The 18492-nt window shown below is 48.2% G+C and overlaps 1 protein-coding gene across 1 annotated transcript in view; it reads right to left on the reverse strand.

Moving 5' to 3' along the window:
- Positions 1 to 18492, reverse strand: part of LOC134347825 (junctional adhesion molecule B-like) — a 106962-nt gene that overhangs the window by 27625 nt on the left and 60845 nt on the right. The window contains exons 3-5 of the mRNA XM_063050287.1: positions 10764 to 10877; positions 7324 to 7473; positions 3153 to 3355 (exon numbers count right to left, since the gene is read on the reverse strand). Coding sequence (XP_062906357.1) covers positions 3153 to 3355; positions 7324 to 7473; positions 10764 to 10877 — 467 coding nt within the window. The remainder of the gene's footprint in view (positions 1 to 3152; positions 3356 to 7323; positions 7474 to 10763; positions 10878 to 18492) is intronic.

Consider the following 18492-nt stretch of genomic DNA (forward strand, 5'->3'; position numbering starts at 1 on the left):
AGATTGTTCCCGATGTTGGGGAAGTCCAGAACGAGGGGTCACAGTTTGAGGATAAAGGGGAAGCCTTTTAGGACTGAGATGAGGAAAAACTTCTTCACACAGAGAGTGGTGAATCTGTGGAATTCTCTGCCACAGGAAACAGTTGAGGCCAGTTCATTGGCTATATTTAAGAGGGAGTTAGATATGGCCCTTGTGACTAAAGGGATCAGGAGGTATGGAGAGAAGGCTGGTGCAGGGTTCTGAGTTGGATGATCAGCCATGATCGTACTGAATGGCAGTGCAGGCTCGAAGGGCCGAATGGCCTACTTCTGCACCTATTTTCTATGTTTCTATGTTTCATTAGACTTCTGTACTCTCCAACAACACTACCTCATTATTCCTTTTTAATTCCACTAATTATTTGTGTAATTGATAGATTTTTGTCTCCTTGCACTGTATCGCTGCTATAAAACAAAAAAAAGTCACACATCAGTGATAATAAATCTGATTCTGATTCTGAGTTATGGCAGGCTTCTTCAAGAAGGCAATATCCGCCAAAGATCGCCATTATCCGGGCCAAGCTATCTTCTTTCAGCTACCAGCAGGCAGGAGGTCCAGAAGCCCGAGTCCCACACTGCCAGGCTCAGGAACAGCTACTTCCCCTCAACCTTTAAGTTTTTGAACCGAACAGCACAGCAGCGTGACGCTATTACCGCTCTGGGCGTCGGAGACTGGTGCTGAGTTCCATTGCCGCCTGTAACGAGTTTGTACATTCTCCCTGTGACTCTGTGGGTTTCCTCGGTGTGCACCATTTCCGGCCACAGTCCAAAGACGAACCAGTTAGCAGGTTAATTGGTCATTGTAAATTGTCCTGTCATTTGGCTAGGGTTAAACTGGTGGATTGCTAGGCAAAGGGCCTCTCCGCACTGTATCTCCAACTAAATCAATAACCTAATCACTAGCTCATACAGAAACACTATGACCACTCTGCACTACAATGAATTTTGGTCTAATTTTAGAGTAGATTAGATTATGAGGACACTCAGTCCTCGTTTATTGTCATTTAGAAATGCATGCATTAAAAAATGATACAATGTTCCTCCAGAATGATATCACAAGAAAACACAGGACAAACCAAGACTAAAACTGACAAAACCACATAAATATAACGTATAGTTACAACAGTGCAAAGCAATACCGTAATTTGATAAAGAGCAGACCATGGGCACGGTAAAAAAAAGTCTCAAAGTCCCGATAGCCTCATCATCTCACGCAGACGGCAGAAAGGAGAAACTCTCCCCGCCATGAACCTCCAAGCGCCGCAAACTTGCCGATGCAGCACCATTGGAAGCACCCGACCGCAGCGGACTCTGAGTCCATCCAAAAACTTCGAGCCCCCGACCAGCCCCTCCGACACAGCCTCTCCGAGCACCATCTCTGCCGAGCGCTTCGACCTCGCCTCGGCCACCGAGCAACAAGCAAAGCCGAGGACTCGGGGCCTTCCCCTCCGGAGATTCTGGATCACACAGTAGCAGCAGCAGTGAAGCAGGCATTTCAGAAGTTTCACCAGATGTTCCTCCGTGCTCTCACTTCCATCTCCATCAAATCAGGATTGTGCATGGCACCCTACTTGACAAATAACGGACATCACCACCGGAGTGGCCGCTGCGAGCTGCGTCACGCCGCCATCTTCTCCCCCTCACTTGTGTTCTTTTTTGTACAACTGCAAAATTAGGTTTAACTTACAGTGGGCTTTTCTTGTGAACATTGTGTGATGGTGGTGCTTTTTGCAAGCAAACGTTTCATTGGACCTGTACAGCATTGGGGTGGCACAGTTGCCTAGCAATTAGCATAATAGTGTCCCAGGTTCAGCTCTGCTGTTTTCCATAAGGAGTTTGTACAGCATGTTCTCCCTGTGACCATGTGGGTGCTCCAGTTTCCTCCCACGTTTCAAGGACGTACAGGCTAGGGTTAGTAAGTTGTGGGCATGTTAGGTTGGCGCAGGAAGCGTGGCGGCACTTGCAGGCTGCCCCCAGCAGGGCCCTTGGACTGTGTCACACTTGTGTTTCCATGTTTCTATGTTCAGGAAGAAGGTACAGGAGCCTCAGGACTCACACCACCAGGTTCAGGAACAGTTATTACCTCTCAACAATCTGAACCAGAGGGGAGAACTTCACTCACCCCATCACTGAACTGTTCCCACAACCTCTGGACCCACTTTCGAGGACTCTTCATCTCACATTCTCCATATTTATTGTTATTAATTTTTTCTCTTTTGTGTTTTCAGTTTGCTGTCTCTTGCTTGGGGGTGGTCAGTCTTTGATTCGATCATGTTCCTTGTATTTACTGTGAATGCCACAAGAAAACGAATCTTTGGATTGTATATAGCAACATTTATGTACCTTGATAATAAATTTACTTTGACCTTTTGTACATGTGACAAATAAAGCCAATCTTTGTCTTTGCATGGCCCTCTGCATATGACAATGAAACATAGAAACATAGAAAATAGGTGCAGGAGTAGGCCATTCGGCCCTTCGAGCCTGCACCGCCATTCAGTATGATCATGACTGATCATCCAACTCAGAACCCTGCACCAGCCTTCCCTCCATACCCCCTGACCCCTTTAGCCACAAGGGCCATGAAGTCCATGTTAACTTAGATTGTCACTGTGGGGAGAGGTTGCCGGTGTGATGGCTGCTTCATTCTGTGAGAGTTCTCGTGTCAGGAAGGTACGTTGTGCTTTTGGCTGAAATTATCCACAATCTACCAAAGGTGGAGAGCAGAGAGACAGAGCGAAGACCAAGTTAGCTGGCTGGTTGAGATTAGGATTGAGATTTATTTATCACGTGTACACAGAAACATACAGTGAAATGTGTCATCTGTATTAAAAGCCAACACACCAGACGGTTTACTGGAGGGGCAGCCCACAAGCGTGGCCACACTCTGGCTCCAACGTAACATACTCTCGATGCTCGGCAGAGCAACGCAGAAAAGGAAACACAACAGAACAACAATCCCCGGACCTCCCTCTCACCCACGCACATACACAGACCGCTAACCCCACGACAGGCTGCCTCCGGCCTCCAGCGCACACGTGGATCCGCGGACACTAGGCCCGACTTCCCAGCGGACTCGCAGGGACGTTCCTCAGTAAACATGAGAAGACTCACCAGCATCCCAGTCTTCGAGTTCACAGTGTAGGACATGTTGGAGTCCATGGAATTCTTGGCTGGAACTTCCGGGAGAACCTTGTCGTCTTTGTACCACGTGTACTCGGAGGGAGGGGAGCCTTCGGACTCCTCACAGAGGAGCTTGACCGTCGACCCGGACAGCGCCGAGCTCGGTACCTTACATGTGGGAACAGCTGGCGGGACTGAGGAGGAGAGAGAGCAGCATTGAGAGGGGACCCGTCACATCCCCCGCGGAGCAACCCTTGGCACCTTTGGAGAAAGGCCTCAGGGCGGCACATTTGCGGGTAGACCCGCCGCCTCACAGCGCCAAAGATCGCAGTTCCGTCCTGACCTCAGGGACTGCCTACGTGGAGTTTGCACGTTCTCCATGCCACTGATTGAGTTCTCCCTCCCACATCCCAAACGGCCGCTGTAAATTCCCCTCCTCCACCCCCCAGTGTGTGGGTGAGGGATCCAATCTGGTGAGGGATGATGGGAATGTGTGGGGGGGGGAATAAAACAGGATTCATGTGAATGGCTGCTTGATGGTCAGCACTGATTGAGTGGGCCGAACGGCCCGTTTCTGTCCCATAACTCTCTATGATTCTATAATACTTTACAGGAGAGGTGGGTGGACGACTTTGAGACGAGACAAGGACGCAACTGAGCAGGTGGCCGAAAGCTCACTGAGGTTCTACGCAAAGCCGGAAAGTGAGGCAGAGGGACTGAGGATGTGAACTCAGAAAATGGACACATGGAAATCCACCCTCCCCTCTGTGGTCTCAGTAAAACAGCCAGCATAATCAAAGACCACCCTTGGACATGCTCCCTCCTTCCCCCTCCCATTGGGCCCTAGATACTAAAACCAGAAAGCACACACCACCAGGCGTGATCAGACACTTGAAAAGACCTCTTGTATGATAAGATAGACTCTTGACCTCACAATCTACCTCGTTATGATCTTGCACTTTATCGTTGACCTGCACTTTCTGTGTAGCTGTTACACCTTTTTTTCTGTATTATTATTTTACATTGTTCTACCTCTATGCACTGTGTAATGATTTGATCTGAATGAACAGCATGCAAGACAAGCTTTTCACTGTATCTCGGTACAAGTGACAATAAAAAAGACGATTATCCACCGTAAGCACTCCCTGTGGAAGTGGGTTCTGTGTCAGTATCGCCCTCTGGGCTGATGCCCCAGAGCATTTCTCAGTGGCCATCCCGCATTGACAGTATTTGGTTTTGCTCCAGGTAGGCAAGAGGCCAATTTGACCACCCTTCCCCCTTTCTGGAAGCATGTACAGTAATCCTAATTTTATCCCAATTTAATTAAATAATCCTAATTAATCCCATCCAACCAGTTTATAGCAGTGATCAGAACTGGTGCTAAAATCGTGCTTCAGCTAGTTCAACCTTTCCCTCCCACAAAACGCTCTTTCATCCATGTGCCTACTTGAGTTTTTTTTTAAATGCAACTCATTCCACGCACCCATTATTCTCTGTGTAAAACAAAACTCCCTCTGACCTGCCCCTATACCTCCTCAATCACGGTAAAATTATGCCCTCCTTGTAATTAGCCATTTCTGCCTGGGAAAATGTTGATGGCTGTCTGCTCTATCCATTTTCTATTGTATTCACCTTATAAATTAACCCTTGCATTAGCTTTTCCTCCGGTCCTGGTAACCTTTCGCACAACTTCAGTGACTACAGGCAACAAGCAACCTGTGGGTCGAACGGCTGCAATACCAGGTCATGGCCAGCAGAGGGAAGTGCAGGACCACAACTCAATTAACCCGACCGCTCCCGCATTCTAAAACGCCAGCGACATTAAATCACGTCTGCCCCGTTAAACATCCCAATGGGCAACTGAGGTAGAATAACCGGTCAAAAAGCACACGGGGATAAATAGCTCCTACTGGCTCAAAGGCTGAGATGTGCAGAGGATCTTAGAATGAGGGAACCAAGGGAATTATAATCATTTAATAGGGAAAGAATATGTCTCGGGCACATCCCTCCCCAACCATCGATAAAATCTACAGGAGGCGCTGCATCAAGGCAACATCCCGGCCATGCCACCTTCTCGCAGCTCTCAACAGGCAGGAGGTTGAGAAGCCTTAAGTCTCACCACCAGGTTCAAGAACAGCTACTTCCCTTCAATGCACAACGCTCATCACTACCTCAGTACAGTAACACTGTCAAACAACAGGAATTCTGCAGATGCTGGAAATTCAAGCAACATACATCAAAGTTACTGGTGAACGCAGCAGGCCAAGCAGCATCTATGAGTCCTGACGAAGGGTCTCGGCCTGAAACGTCGACTGCGCCTCTTCCTATAGATGCTGCTTGGCCTGCTGTGTTCACCAGCAACTTTGATGTATGTTACAGTAACACTGTGATCACTTTGGTTTTTTGGTGTTTAATAGCGTGTGCTTCTTGGAGTGCAACATCCAAGTACACGTTAAACAAATCCACGCACAGGCATCTTCGCTCTGTGGGCCACAATACAAGAAACGTGTATGGTTTATGTTTATGCTCCTGAATGATGCTTATACGATGTTATATCTTGTGATGCTGCTCTAAATCTCTCATTGCACCCGTACACACAGGTACTCGTGCATATGACAATAAACTCAACTTCCACCCTGAGTTGGTTAGAGGCCATTCATCCCGTCAACTCTGTTCTGTTTGAGGAAGTGGTCCTCAGCCTTATCCCACCTCTCATCCACTCCCATCTGGGGAGGGAATCTGCCCTGGAGTCAGAGCCCCGTAGCATGGGAACCGGACCTTCAGCCCATCTCATTGATTCTGACCCAGCTTCCCCGCCCCCCCCCGAAACTAGTTCCCGCTTGGCTGCATTTGGCTTGTATCCCTTGCCTATCCATGGACCTGTCCAAACGACCCTTAAGTGCTAACTGTACCTGCCTCACCCACTCGTTCCATACGCCCACCACCCACTGCGTGAAAAAAGTAAAAAAAAAAGAGGAAGCCAACAGAGCTTGTCCACAACTCACTGACCCTCCCTCTTGTCGCTGAATGTGGGAGGAAAGCCAAACGGTCACAGGGAGAACGTACAGACAGCGGCAGAAACTGTTCCACATTGGTGATCTCGCTAGCTCTGGGAAGCGAATCCGCTAACCGTTACGCTACTGTGCCCCTCTGGTTCCCTTTAAATGTTTCCCCTTTCACCGTAATCCTCTCATCTCTAGTTTCAGACTAGAGAATGAACTGTGACCCTTCACCTTACTTATGCCCCCTATAATTTAGAAATCTCTTTGACATCCCGAGGGGCTTCACTCAGACCAGCCTGTCCTCGGTTCCGGACCCAAACCTTCTCTCCACGAACACACGAGGTGCTGCAGATGCTGGAAATCTCAGACCGGGTCAGATCACCTTGGTTTTATTTCTCACATGTACGTTGAAACATACAGTGAAATGCGTTGCTTGCGCCAGATCAAATCAGCGAGGGACGTGCTGGGCAGGATGCAAGTGTCGCCGTGCTTTTGCCGCCAATGTGGCAGAAATGCCCTCTTTTTCTGTTGCTGTTTGTGCGATTTGTTGTTTTTTTTTTGCGCATGGGCTGGGGGGCAGGGTTTGATGTTTTTCTTTGTTCCTCTGTTTCGTGGCCGTCTGGGGGAAGATGAATCTCGGGGTTGTATACCGCATACAAACTTTGAACCTTTGAATGCCCACACTAACACAAACCCATTCGCCTTTGGTCAGCGGGAGAAAACCAGGGCAGCTGGTGAATGTGCAAACTCCTTACAGACAGCAATGGGAATTGATCCCTGATCCCGCATCAGGTTTTGGGAAGCACTGCGCGACACACAAAATGCTGGAGGAACTCAGCAGATCAGGCAGCGCCTGTGGAGGAGTAAAAGCAGCTGACGTTCAGGCAGCGTCCTGGTGAAGCGTCTCGGCCTGAAACGTCGACCGTTTATTCCTCCCCGTGGACGCAGCCTGACCTGCTGAATCCATCCAGCATTTTGCGTGCGGAAGCCCCCTCCCATATTGGTTCCTCCGAGCCACCTTTGCCATTCAGAGACAATCAGAATCAAACTTGAAATGGTGGCGTTAAGACAGAAACCTCAAGCCCTCCTCTCCATCCTTCGTCGCCGACAGCACCAAACCCTCCCTCCTCCCTGGGACGGTTCAGCCAGACTTCACTCACCCAGGACGATGAGCTTGATGGAGACCTCCGCAAAAGTCTTCCGGTCGTCGGAGGCGGTGACTTCACAGCGGTAGGTGGCAGTGTCCTCCCGAGTCACACTGCGCAGCTCCATGCCGGTGCTGGTGATTTTCGCCCTGTCTTTGTACTCATCTGGGGATGGTGGAGAATGGGGAGGGTGGGGGGAGAGTGGTGGAGAGGGGTTGGGAAGGGGGGAGAGATGGGGTTAGAGGGAGAGGTGGGGGAGAGAGGAGGAGGAGAGGGAGGGTTGTTGGGGGAGAGTGTGATTTGTGTTGAGGGGTGTTGAGTGAGCAGGAGGGAGGGAGAGGGGGTGGGGGGGTAAAGAGGTAGTGAGAGGCAGTTTTGGGAATGGGGAAGAGAGGCAGAAATAAACCCTGGAGGAAATCAACCAGCTGCCTTTCCCAAAGCGCCTGGTCAGCTGCTGCACTCCACGGACAACCAGAGGTGCGGCTGTGCAGTGGGATCGCATCAAATGCGTTGGGGTCAATTCGGCCAAAGCCCCAAACTCTCCATTTCTCCAAAGTCTCAAACATCCCTGATGTATCTGTATCTACCTTCACCCCTGACAGGGCGTTTCACACACCCACCACTGTGTGTGTAAAAAATCTACCCCTGAATTCTTCCCCAGATCTTCCTCCACTACCTTAGAAGGGCGCTCTGTGGTATTAGCCAGGCCTCCCCAGGAAAGAGGTGCTGACTGTCCTCTCTGTCTTTTATAATCTTATACACCTGTCTCATCCTCTTTCTCTCCAAAGAGAAAAGCCCAAACTCACTCAATCTACCCTGATAAGACACGCTCTCTAATCCTGGTAAATCTCCTCTGCACCCTCTCTAAAGCTTCCACAACCTCCCTACAATGAGGAGAGTCAAGACCCCTCACCAAAGAGCCCCCCCCTCATCTGAAGATAAAGCATTGCAGCACCAGACAGGACCCTCGACCCATTACACTGTGCTGCCCTTTTAACCTACCCTAGGATCAATCTAACTCTTCCCTCCTAAATAATCCTCCATTTTTGTATCATCCAAGTGCCTGCCAAAGAGTTTCTTAAATGTTCCCAATGTATCTGTCTCTCCCACCACCCCGGTAGTGCGTTTCATGTATCCACCACTCTCTGTAAAAACAGTGACCTCTGACATCACAATAAAATTACACCTGACATATCAGAACACGAGCCCAGCCTTGTCCAAACTCTCCTCGTCCATGTAAGCCCCTCAAGTTTGTTGTGAAGCGTTAATTTGCCCAGACCTATCAGCCTGCACCCGGACCACAGCTCTCCGTACCCCTCCCAGCCACGTACCTATCCAAACATTGAAATCAAACGCACATCTCACGCCTACGCTGGCAGCTCATTCCACACTCTCACGCCTCTTTGAGTGAGGAAGTTTTCCCTTAAGCATTTCACCTTTCACCCTTACCCCAGGACCTTTAGATGTAGTCTCATCAAACCTCAGTGGAAAAAGCCTGCTTGCATTTACCCTATCTATATCCCTCTATCAAATCTCCCCTTATTCCCCTACACTCCAGGTAATAAAGTCTTCTGGTTTCTGAATTTTCTCCTGAGTTAGAAAACAGTCTACGTGTTTATTCCTTCTACCGAAGTGCCTGACCAGACACTTCCCTCTGCCACCCTAACCCATTCTCCCAGTCTACGTTACGCTTTGTTTCTTTAGAGATACAGCACGGTAACGTGCCTTTCCGGCCCAATGAGCCTGCGACGCCCAATTACACCCATGTGACCAACCAATCTACTAACCGGTACGTCTTTGGATTGTGGGAGGAAACCGGAGCACCCGGAGGAAACCCACGCGGTCACGGGGAGAACGTACAAACTCCTTACAGACAGTGGTGGAAATTGAACCTCTGTTGCTGGAGCTGCAGTAGTGTTGGGCTAACTACCACATTACCCTATCTGTCCACGTACTTACGCCAACTCGCCCTGCAACCCCACCCACCTCGCTCATAACCCCACTGTAGACCGTGAGACATACCAGCAGAATCGGGCCATTCGGCCCATTGAGTCTGCTCCGCCATTCCACAATGGCCGATCCCGGATCCCACTCAACCTCATACACCTGCCTTCTCGCCATATCCTTTGATGCCCTGACCAATCAGGAAATGATCAACTTCCACCTTAAATATACCCACGGACTTGGCTTCCACCACAGTCTGTGGCAGAGCATTTCACAGATTTACAACTCTGGCTAAAAAAATTCCTCCTTACCTCTGTCCTAAAGGGTTGCCCTTCAATTTTGAGGCTGCACCCTCCAGTTCTGGATACCCCCACCACAGGAAACATCTTCTCCACATCCACCTTATCTAGTCCTTTCAACATTCAGTAAGTTTCAATGAGTTCCCCACACATTCTTCTAAATTCCAGTGAGTACAGGCCCAAAGCTGCCAAATACTCCTCATATGTTAACCCCTTCAATCCTGGAATAATCCTCGTGAACCTTCTCTGGACTCTTGCCAATGACAACACATCCTGAGATAAGGGGCCCAAAACTGTTGACAATACTCCAAGTGCAGCCTGACTAGTGTCTTATAATGGCTCAGCATTAGCTTCTTATGGGCATGTGGCCAAGTGGTTAAGGCATTGGACTAGCGACCTGAAGGTCGTGAGTTCGAGCCCCAGCCGAGGGAACGTGTTGTGTCCTTGAGCAAGGCACTTAATCACACATTGCTCTGCGACGACACTGGTGCCAAGCTGTATGGGTCCTAATGGCCTTCCCTTGGACAACATCGGTGTCGTGGAACGGGGAGACTTGCAGCGTGGGCAACTGCCGGTCTTCCATACAACCTTGCCCAGGCCTGCGCCCTGGAGAGTGAAGACTTTCCAGGCACAGATCCATGGTTTCGCAAGACTAACGGATGCCTTTAATTAGCTCCTTGTTTTTATATTCTATATGAACATTGCATTTGCCTTCTTTACCACAGACTTAGCTTGTAAATTAACGTTCTGGGTGTTTTGCACGAGGACTCCTAAGTACCTCTGCACCTCTGATGTTTGAACCATTTAGACAGTAGTCCACACTATTGTTCCTTTTACCAAAATGCATTATCATGCATTTTCCAACACTGTATTCCATTGTCCTTGCTGTAGCCCCACCCGTGAAAGTTCCAGCCCTGCCCATGCACCCTGTAGCTTGAGCCAACAATTTCCAAAGTCCCACCCACTCTCTCACACCATAACCCCAGACACCTTTCATTCCACACCCTATCCGGCCCCCAGCCACCCTTTCTCCCTGTTCAGTTGGTCTAATCCCCTCTTCAGCCCCCCCCATCACAAACTCATCCCCAACAACCCCGCATGCCCCTTTACCCCCCCACCCCACACTGTCCATTCCGGCGCCTCCTCGACCACACAGCCGGGCCGCGATTGCCGGCCGAGGGTCCCAGCCCGGCCCACCCTCCCACCACGTACCCTTGAGAGCTTCACTGAAGTAGACGAAGGAGATCTGTTGACCTTTGATCATCTTCCACTCCAGCCGGGGCTTGGCAGGCTGCTCCAGGTCATAACTGCACTTCAGGGTCGCCGCTGAAAACAACGGTCAGAAAAGGAAACCAGGGTGGCGAGGGTTAAAAGTATTCTTCCACCTCGAACAGTTCTCCAGCTTCAGATTCATTTACCAGTCAGGTTTAACACCACTGGAGTATGTCGTGAAATCTGATGTTTGGCGGCAGAGGGATAATGCAACACATCGTAACAGAAACTACAAATCACACTTTTAAAAATTCAATTAATGTATAGGTGAAGTGAGAGCAAAGAAAATTGAAATAGTGTAAATTGGTTCATTGTCTGTTCAGAAATCAGGTGATGAAGGGGAGGAGATGCTGAGTGTGTGTCAGACTCCTGCACCTCCTCCCCGATGCCAGCGATGAGACAAGGGCATGGCCTGGGTGATGGGGGTCCTTAACGATGGATGCCACCTTTGTGAGGCAGCGCCGTTCGAAGGCGTCTGCGGAGGCTCTTACCCGCAATGGAGCTGGCCGATTTCACATCCAAACGTACAGTGAAAACCGTGTTTGCATCATCAACCACCAACTGACACTCTCCTCTTACGTTTGACGAGCTTACAAGGAGGGTGTAGAAAGGTTACCCAGATGCTTCCTCGGTTACAGAGCCTGTGACCAGAGACTATGGGACATAGGAGCAGAACTGGGCCAATCGGCCCATCCGGCCTGGGCCCTCTTATTCTTTTAAACTCCAGTGAGTACAGGCCCAGAGCCATCAAACATTTTGCATACGTTAACCCTTTCATCCCTGGGATTATCCTCGTGAACCTCCTCTGGACCCTCTCCAATGACAGCACATCCATTCTTAGATAAGAGGCTCAAAACTGCTCACAACACAATGTGTGGCCTGACTGATGCCTTATAAAGCCTCAGCATTAACTCTTTCCACTTACATTCTAGTGCTCTTGAAATTAATGCTAACATTCCATTTGCTTTCCTTACCACCAACTCAACCTGCAGGTTAACCTCCAGGGAATCCTACACAAGGACTCCCAAGTCTCTTTGCCTCTCTGATTTCTGACCTCCCCAGTAGCCAGCCATTTTAATTCCTATCCCTGTTCCCATTCCGACATGTTGGTCCACAGCTTCCCCTTCTGTCACAATAAAGTCACTCTCAGGTTGGAGGAGCGACACTTCATATTCTAAGTAGCTTCCAACCTAATGGGATGAACACCATTTTCTCCAATTTCTGGTAATCTTTTCTCCTCTCCCTTCCCTCTTTTTCATTTCCCCCACTCTGGCCTCTTACCTCTTCTCCTCACCTACCGATCATCTTCCCCAGGTGCCTCTCCTTCTTCCCTTTTTCCCATGATCCACTCTCCTCTCCCATCAGATTCCTCCTCCTCCTCCTGCCCTTTGCCTGTATCACCTCCCAGCTTCTTACCTCATTCCACCCCCCGCCTCCCGCCGACATTCACCTGGCTTCACCTATCACCTTCTAGCTTGTCCTCCATCCCCTCCCCCCAGCCATCTTCCCTCTTCTTTTCCAGTTCTGATGGAGGGTCTTGGCATTAAAAAAAACAACTGTTTATTCATTTCCAAAGATGCTGCCAGACCTGCTGAGTTCCCCCAGCATTTTGTGTGCTTTGAGGTGAAAATAGTTTTAAGGCGCTTGGAAACAGGTACCGAGGGGATGTCAGGGGTAAGTCTTTCCACACAGAGAGTGGTGGGTGTGTGGAATGCACTGCCGCTCTTTTAAGAGCCTCCTAGATAGGTACATGGAGCTTAGAAAAATAGAGGGCTATGCGGTAGGGAAATTCTAGGCAGTCTCTAGAGTAGGTTGCATGGTTGGCACAACATTGTGGGCCGAAGGGCCTGTCATGTGCTGTAGATTTTTATGTTCTCTCTTCTATGCAACATCCATGGTCGTCCCTGACTGATGCTGACCTCTGAGAGAACTTTGTAGTTACTTATTTATTAATTTCAGGATTCAGCACAGTAACAGGGCCCTTCCAGCCCAATGAAGCTACACCACTCAATTACACCGTGTGGCCAATAAACCTACGAATCCATGTACCTTTGGAATGTGGGAGAAAATAGAGAATTGGGGTTGCTATGTTGAGTTCAACACTGACTGGCAACTCCTGCAATGCTATTAGTGCCAAACTGCGTTGGTCTCCACTGGTCCTTTGGGTTCATCAGCTGCATGGAGAGAAGGAGCTTGCTACATGGGCAACAACTTGCTCGCCATATCGAACAGTCCAACATACATGAACTTAGGATGCTTAGGTAGTTAGGATGCCAAGGATGCACAGTTCTAGATCATTGGCACCTCTTCTGGAGCAGGAGTGACCTGTACAAAAAGGATGGGTTGCACTTGAATCCGAGGGGGACCAATATCCTGGCAGGGAGGTCTGCTACTGCTATTGGGGAGAGTTTAAACTAGATTTGCATTGGGGGGAGGTGGGAATCAGAGTGAAGAGACAGAGGATGAGACGGTTGGACCACAAGTAGAGGCAGCGTGTAGGGAGTTTGTGAGGAAGGATAGGCAGATGTTAGAGCAAAGATGCACTCAGCCTGATAGTTTGAGATGTGTCTATTTTAATGCAAGCAGTATTATAAACAAGGCAGGTGAACTCAGAGCGTGGATCAATACATGGTACTACGATGTTGTGGCCATTACAGAGACTTGGATGTCTCAGGGGCAAGAATGGATGCTGAATGTGCCGGGCTTTAGATGTTTCAAAAGGGAGAGGGAGGAAGGCAAAAGAGGTGGGGAGAGGGTGACGTTACAAATCAGGGATAGTGTCACAGCTGCAGAAAAGGAGGAAGTCATGGAGGGATTGTCTACTGAGTCATTGTGGATAGAAGTCAGAAGCAGGAAGGAGGCAATAACTCTACTGGGTGTCTGTTATAGACCCTCCAATAGTAACGGGGACATCGAGGAGCAGATAGGGAGGCAGATTCTGGAATGGTGTAATAATTGTAGGGTTGCTGTGATGGGATATTTTAACTTTCCTAATATTGATTGGCATTTCCTTAGAGCAAAGAGTTTAGATGAGGTGGAGTTTGTTAGGTGTGTTCAGGAAGGTTTCCTGATGCAATATGTAGATAAGCCAACTGGAGGAGAGGCTGTACTTGATCTGGTATTGGGAAATGAACCTGATCAGGTGTCAGATCTCTTGGTGGGAGAGCATTTTGGGGGTAGTAATCACAACTCTACCTCCTTTACCATAGTGCTGGGGAGGGATCGGAGCAGACAATTACAGAAAACATTTAATTGGGGTAGGAGGAAATATGATACTATTAGGCAGGAACTTGGGAGCATAAATTGGGAACAGATGTTCTCAGGGAAATGCCTCTGAGAACATCTGTACTCGGCAGAAATGTGGCGAATGTTCCAGAAACATTTACTTGGCGTTCTTGCATAGGAATGTCCCATTGAGGCAGGGAAAGGATGGGAGGGTAAAAGAACCATGGTGTCCAAAGGTTGTAGAAAATCTAGATAAGAAGAAAAGTTTACAAAAGGTTCAAGAAACTAGTTACTGATAGAGTCCTAGAAAACTACAAGGTTTCCAGAAAGGATAAGAATAGAGTTAGGAGAGCCAGAAGGGACCATGAGAAGGCCTTGGCAAGCAGGATTAAGGGAAACCCCAAGGCATTCTACAAGTATGTGAAGAGCAAGAGGATGAGCTGTGTGAGAATAGGACCAATCAGGTGCGATAGTGGAAACGTGTCCTTGGAGTTGGAGCAGATAGTGGAAGTACTTAATAGATAGACATACTTTATTGATCCCTAGGGAAATTGGGTTTCATTACAGTTGAACCAACCAAGAATAGAGTATAAATATAGCAATATAAAACCATAAATAATTAAATAATAATGTGTAAATTATGCCAGATGGAAATAAGTCCAGGACCAGCCTATTGGTTCAGGGTGTCTGACCCTCCAAGGGAGGAGTTGTAAAGTTTGACGGCCACAGGCAGGAATGACTTCCTAAGACGCTCTGTGTTGCATCTCGGTGGAATGAGTCTCTGGCTGAATGTACTCCTGTGCCCAGCCAGTACATTATGTAGTGGATGGGAGACATTGTCCAAGATGGCATGCAACTTGGACAGCATCCTCTTTTCAGACACCACCGTCAGAGAGTCCAGTTCCATCCCCACAACATCACTGGCCTTACGAATGAGTTTGTTGATTCTGTTGGTGTCTGCTACCCTCAGCCTGCTGCCCCAGCACACAACAGCAAACATGATTGCACTGGCCACCACAGACGCGTAGAACATCCTCAGCATCGTCCGGCAGATGTTAAAAGACCTCAGTCTCCTCAGGAAATAGAGACGGCTCTGACCCTTCTTGTAGACAGCCTCAGTGTTCTTTGACCAGTCCAGTTTATTGTCAATTCGTATCCTCAGGTATCCGTAATCCTCCACCATGTCCACAATGAATACTTTGCTTCAGTATTCACTGGTGAAAAGGACCTTGGCAATTGTGGGGATGACTTACAGTGGACTGAAATGCTTGAGCATATAAGCATTAGGAAAGATGACATGCTGGAGCTTTTAAAAAGCATTAATCAGAATCAGGTTTATTATCACCGGCACGTGTCGAGAAATGTGTTAACTTAGCATTAAGTTAGATCAGTCACTGGGACCGGACGAGATACATCCCAGGCTGCTGTTGGAAGTGAGGGAGGAGATTTCTGAGTCTCTGCTGATGATTTCTGCATCATCAATAGGGATGGGAGAAGTACCAGAGGATTGGAGGGTTGCAAATGTTGTTCCCTTGTTCAAGAAAGGGAATAGAGATAACCCAGGAAATTATAGAAAGGCAGGATTTATGAGCATTTGGAGAGACATAATCTGATTCGGGATTGTCAACATTGCTTTGTCAAAGGCAGATCATGCCTTACGAGCCTGACTGAATTCTTTGAGGATGTAATAAAATACATAGATGAAGGTAGAACAGTGGATGTTGTGTATAGGGATTTCAGTAAGGCATTTGATAAGGTTCCCCATGCGAGGCTCATTCAGAAAGTAAGGAGGCATGGGATCCAAGGAGAACTTCCTTTGTGGATCCAGAATTGGCTTGCCCACAGAAGGCAAAGTGTGGTTGTAGATGGTTCGTATTCTGCATGAAGGTCAGTGACCAGTGGAGTTCTGCAGGGATCTGTTCAGGGACCTCTCCTCTAAGTGATTTTTATAAATGACCCGGAAGTAGAAGGGTGAGTTAATAAGTTTGCTGATGATACAAAGCTTGGGGACGTTGTGGATAGTTTGGAGGGTTGTCAGATGTTACAGCAGGACATCACGTATGACATAGGTGATCATGGTCTTTGATAATGATTGCTCTTGGCAAATTTTCCCTCTGACAGTTTGTTTTTTGCTCCGGATTCCAGTGTCTGATTGAATGCTTTGAAGAAGTAACAAAATATAATTGATGAAGGTAGAACAATGGATGTAGTGTATATGGATTTCAGTAAGGTACTTGATAATGTTTCCCATGCAAGGCTCCTTCAGAAAGTAAGGAGGCATGGGATCCAAGGAGATCTTGCATTGTGGATCCAGAATTGGCTTGCCCACAGAAGGCAAAGGGTGGTTGCAGATGGTTTGTATTCTGCATGGAGGTCAGTGACCAGTGGTGTTCCACAGGGATCTGTTCTGGGACCTCTCCTCTAAGTGATTTTTATAAATGACCCGGATGAAGAAGTAGAAGGGTGAGTTAGTAAGTTTGCTGACAAAGGTTAGGGATGTTGTGGATAGTCTGGAGGGTTGTCAGACGTCACAGCAGGACATCGACAGGATATAGAACTGGGAAGTGGCAGATGGAGTTCAGCCCAGGTAAGTGTGAAATAGTTCATTTCGTTAGGTCAAATTTGAAGACAGAATATAGTATTAATGGGAAGACTCTCGGAAGTGTGGAGGATCAGAGAGTTCTTGGGATCCATGTCCATAATACACTCAAAGCTGCAGCGCAGGTGGATATTGTTAAGAATGCATATGGTGTGTTGGCATTCATCAGCCATGAGATTGAGTTCAAGAGCCGTGAGGTAACGTTACAGATATGTAAGACCTTAGTTGGACCCTACTTAGAGTACTGTGTTCAGTTCTGGTCACCTCACTACAGAAGGGATGAGGATACCATAGAGACAGTGCAGAGGAGATTTACAAGGATGTTGCCTGGATTGGGGAGCATGCCTTATGAGAATCTGTTGAGTGAACTTGGCCTTTTCCCTTTGGAGCAATGGAGGATGAGAGGTGACCTGACAGAGGTGTATAAGATGATGAGGGGGATTGATCTGTGGATAGTCAGAGGCTTTTTCCCAGGGCTGAAATGGCTAACACGAGGGGGCATAGTTTTAAGGTGCTTGGAAGTAGGTACAGAGGGGACATTAGGGGTAAGTTTTTCACACAGAGAGTGGTGGGTGCATGGAATGCACTGCTAGTGACGGTGGTGGAGGCAGATGCAGTAAGATCTTTTAACAGACTTTGAGATAGGTAATGGAGCTTAGAAAAAGAGAGGGCTATGCGGTAGGGAAATTCTAGGCAGTCTCTAGTGTAGGGTACAAGGTTGGCACAACATTGTGGGCCAAAGGGCCTGTAATGTGCTGTAGATTTCTATGTTCTATGTGCTACAGGAAGAGGTTGGGCAAACTAGGACAGGGTTGTTTTCCCTGATATGGAACAGATTCAGATTCATTTATCACATGTACCTCAAAACTTGCAGTGAAACGTGTCATTTGCATTAACCAACTTAGGGATGTGCTAGGGGCAGCCCGCAAGCATCTCAACAAAATGTCCCACAAAAAGTCGTGGATATGGCCCAGTCCATCATGGGTAAAGCCCTCCCCACCATTGAGCACAACTATATGGAGCGCTGTCACAGGAAAGCAGCATCTATCATCAAGCCACGCTCTCTTCTCGCTGCTGTCATCAGGAAGGGGGTACAGGCACCTCAGGACTCACACCACCAGATTCAGGAACAGTTATTACGCCTCAATCAACAGGCTCTTGAACCAGAGGGGATGACTTCACTCGCCCCATTCCTGAACTGTTCCCACAACCCATGGACTCACTGTCAATGACTCTTCACCTCACATTCTTGATATTTATTGCTTATTTATTTTCTTTTTTCACTTTTGTATTTGCACAATTTGTTGTCTTTCGCACACTGGTTGTTTGTCCATCCTGTCTGGCGTGGTCTTTCATTGACTCTATTGAGTTTAATGAATTTACCCGGAAGAAAATGAATCTCAGGGTTGGACGTGGCACCAAAATAACATGCCCACCATGTTCGGCAGCACTACACAACAGCAAAACAAACTCTAAAACAACAGCCAAGCAAAGCCATTTTCCCCGCGACCACACACTGACCCACCCACACGCACAGACCGGCCTCCTACCCCGGGACAGGCCACTTCCAGGCTCCTACATCCGGTCCCTGGTTCCGGATTCTCAGGCATTAGGCGTCGACTTCCAGGTTCCCCAAATGTGACCTCTAACCTTTGCACTTTGACCTTTAGCATCGACCCTGAATTGTTGCTCGTTTACCATCCAGTGAAACAATAACCAACCACGAAGACAGGCGATGGATTGTGGAGTGTGTCCTGGCTCGTTGCATCATTGAAACACTTATGCCCAAAAGCAGAAAAGGCTACAGAAAGTGGAGGTACCCAGAAGGCTTAGGCCCCACAACAA

The sequence above is a fragment of the Mobula hypostoma genome, chromosome 6, assembly GCF_963921235.1.
Source record: "Mobula hypostoma chromosome 6, sMobHyp1.1, whole genome shotgun sequence".
NCBI classification, from domain to species: Eukaryota; Metazoa; Chordata; class Chondrichthyes; order Myliobatiformes; family Myliobatidae; genus Mobula; species Mobula hypostoma.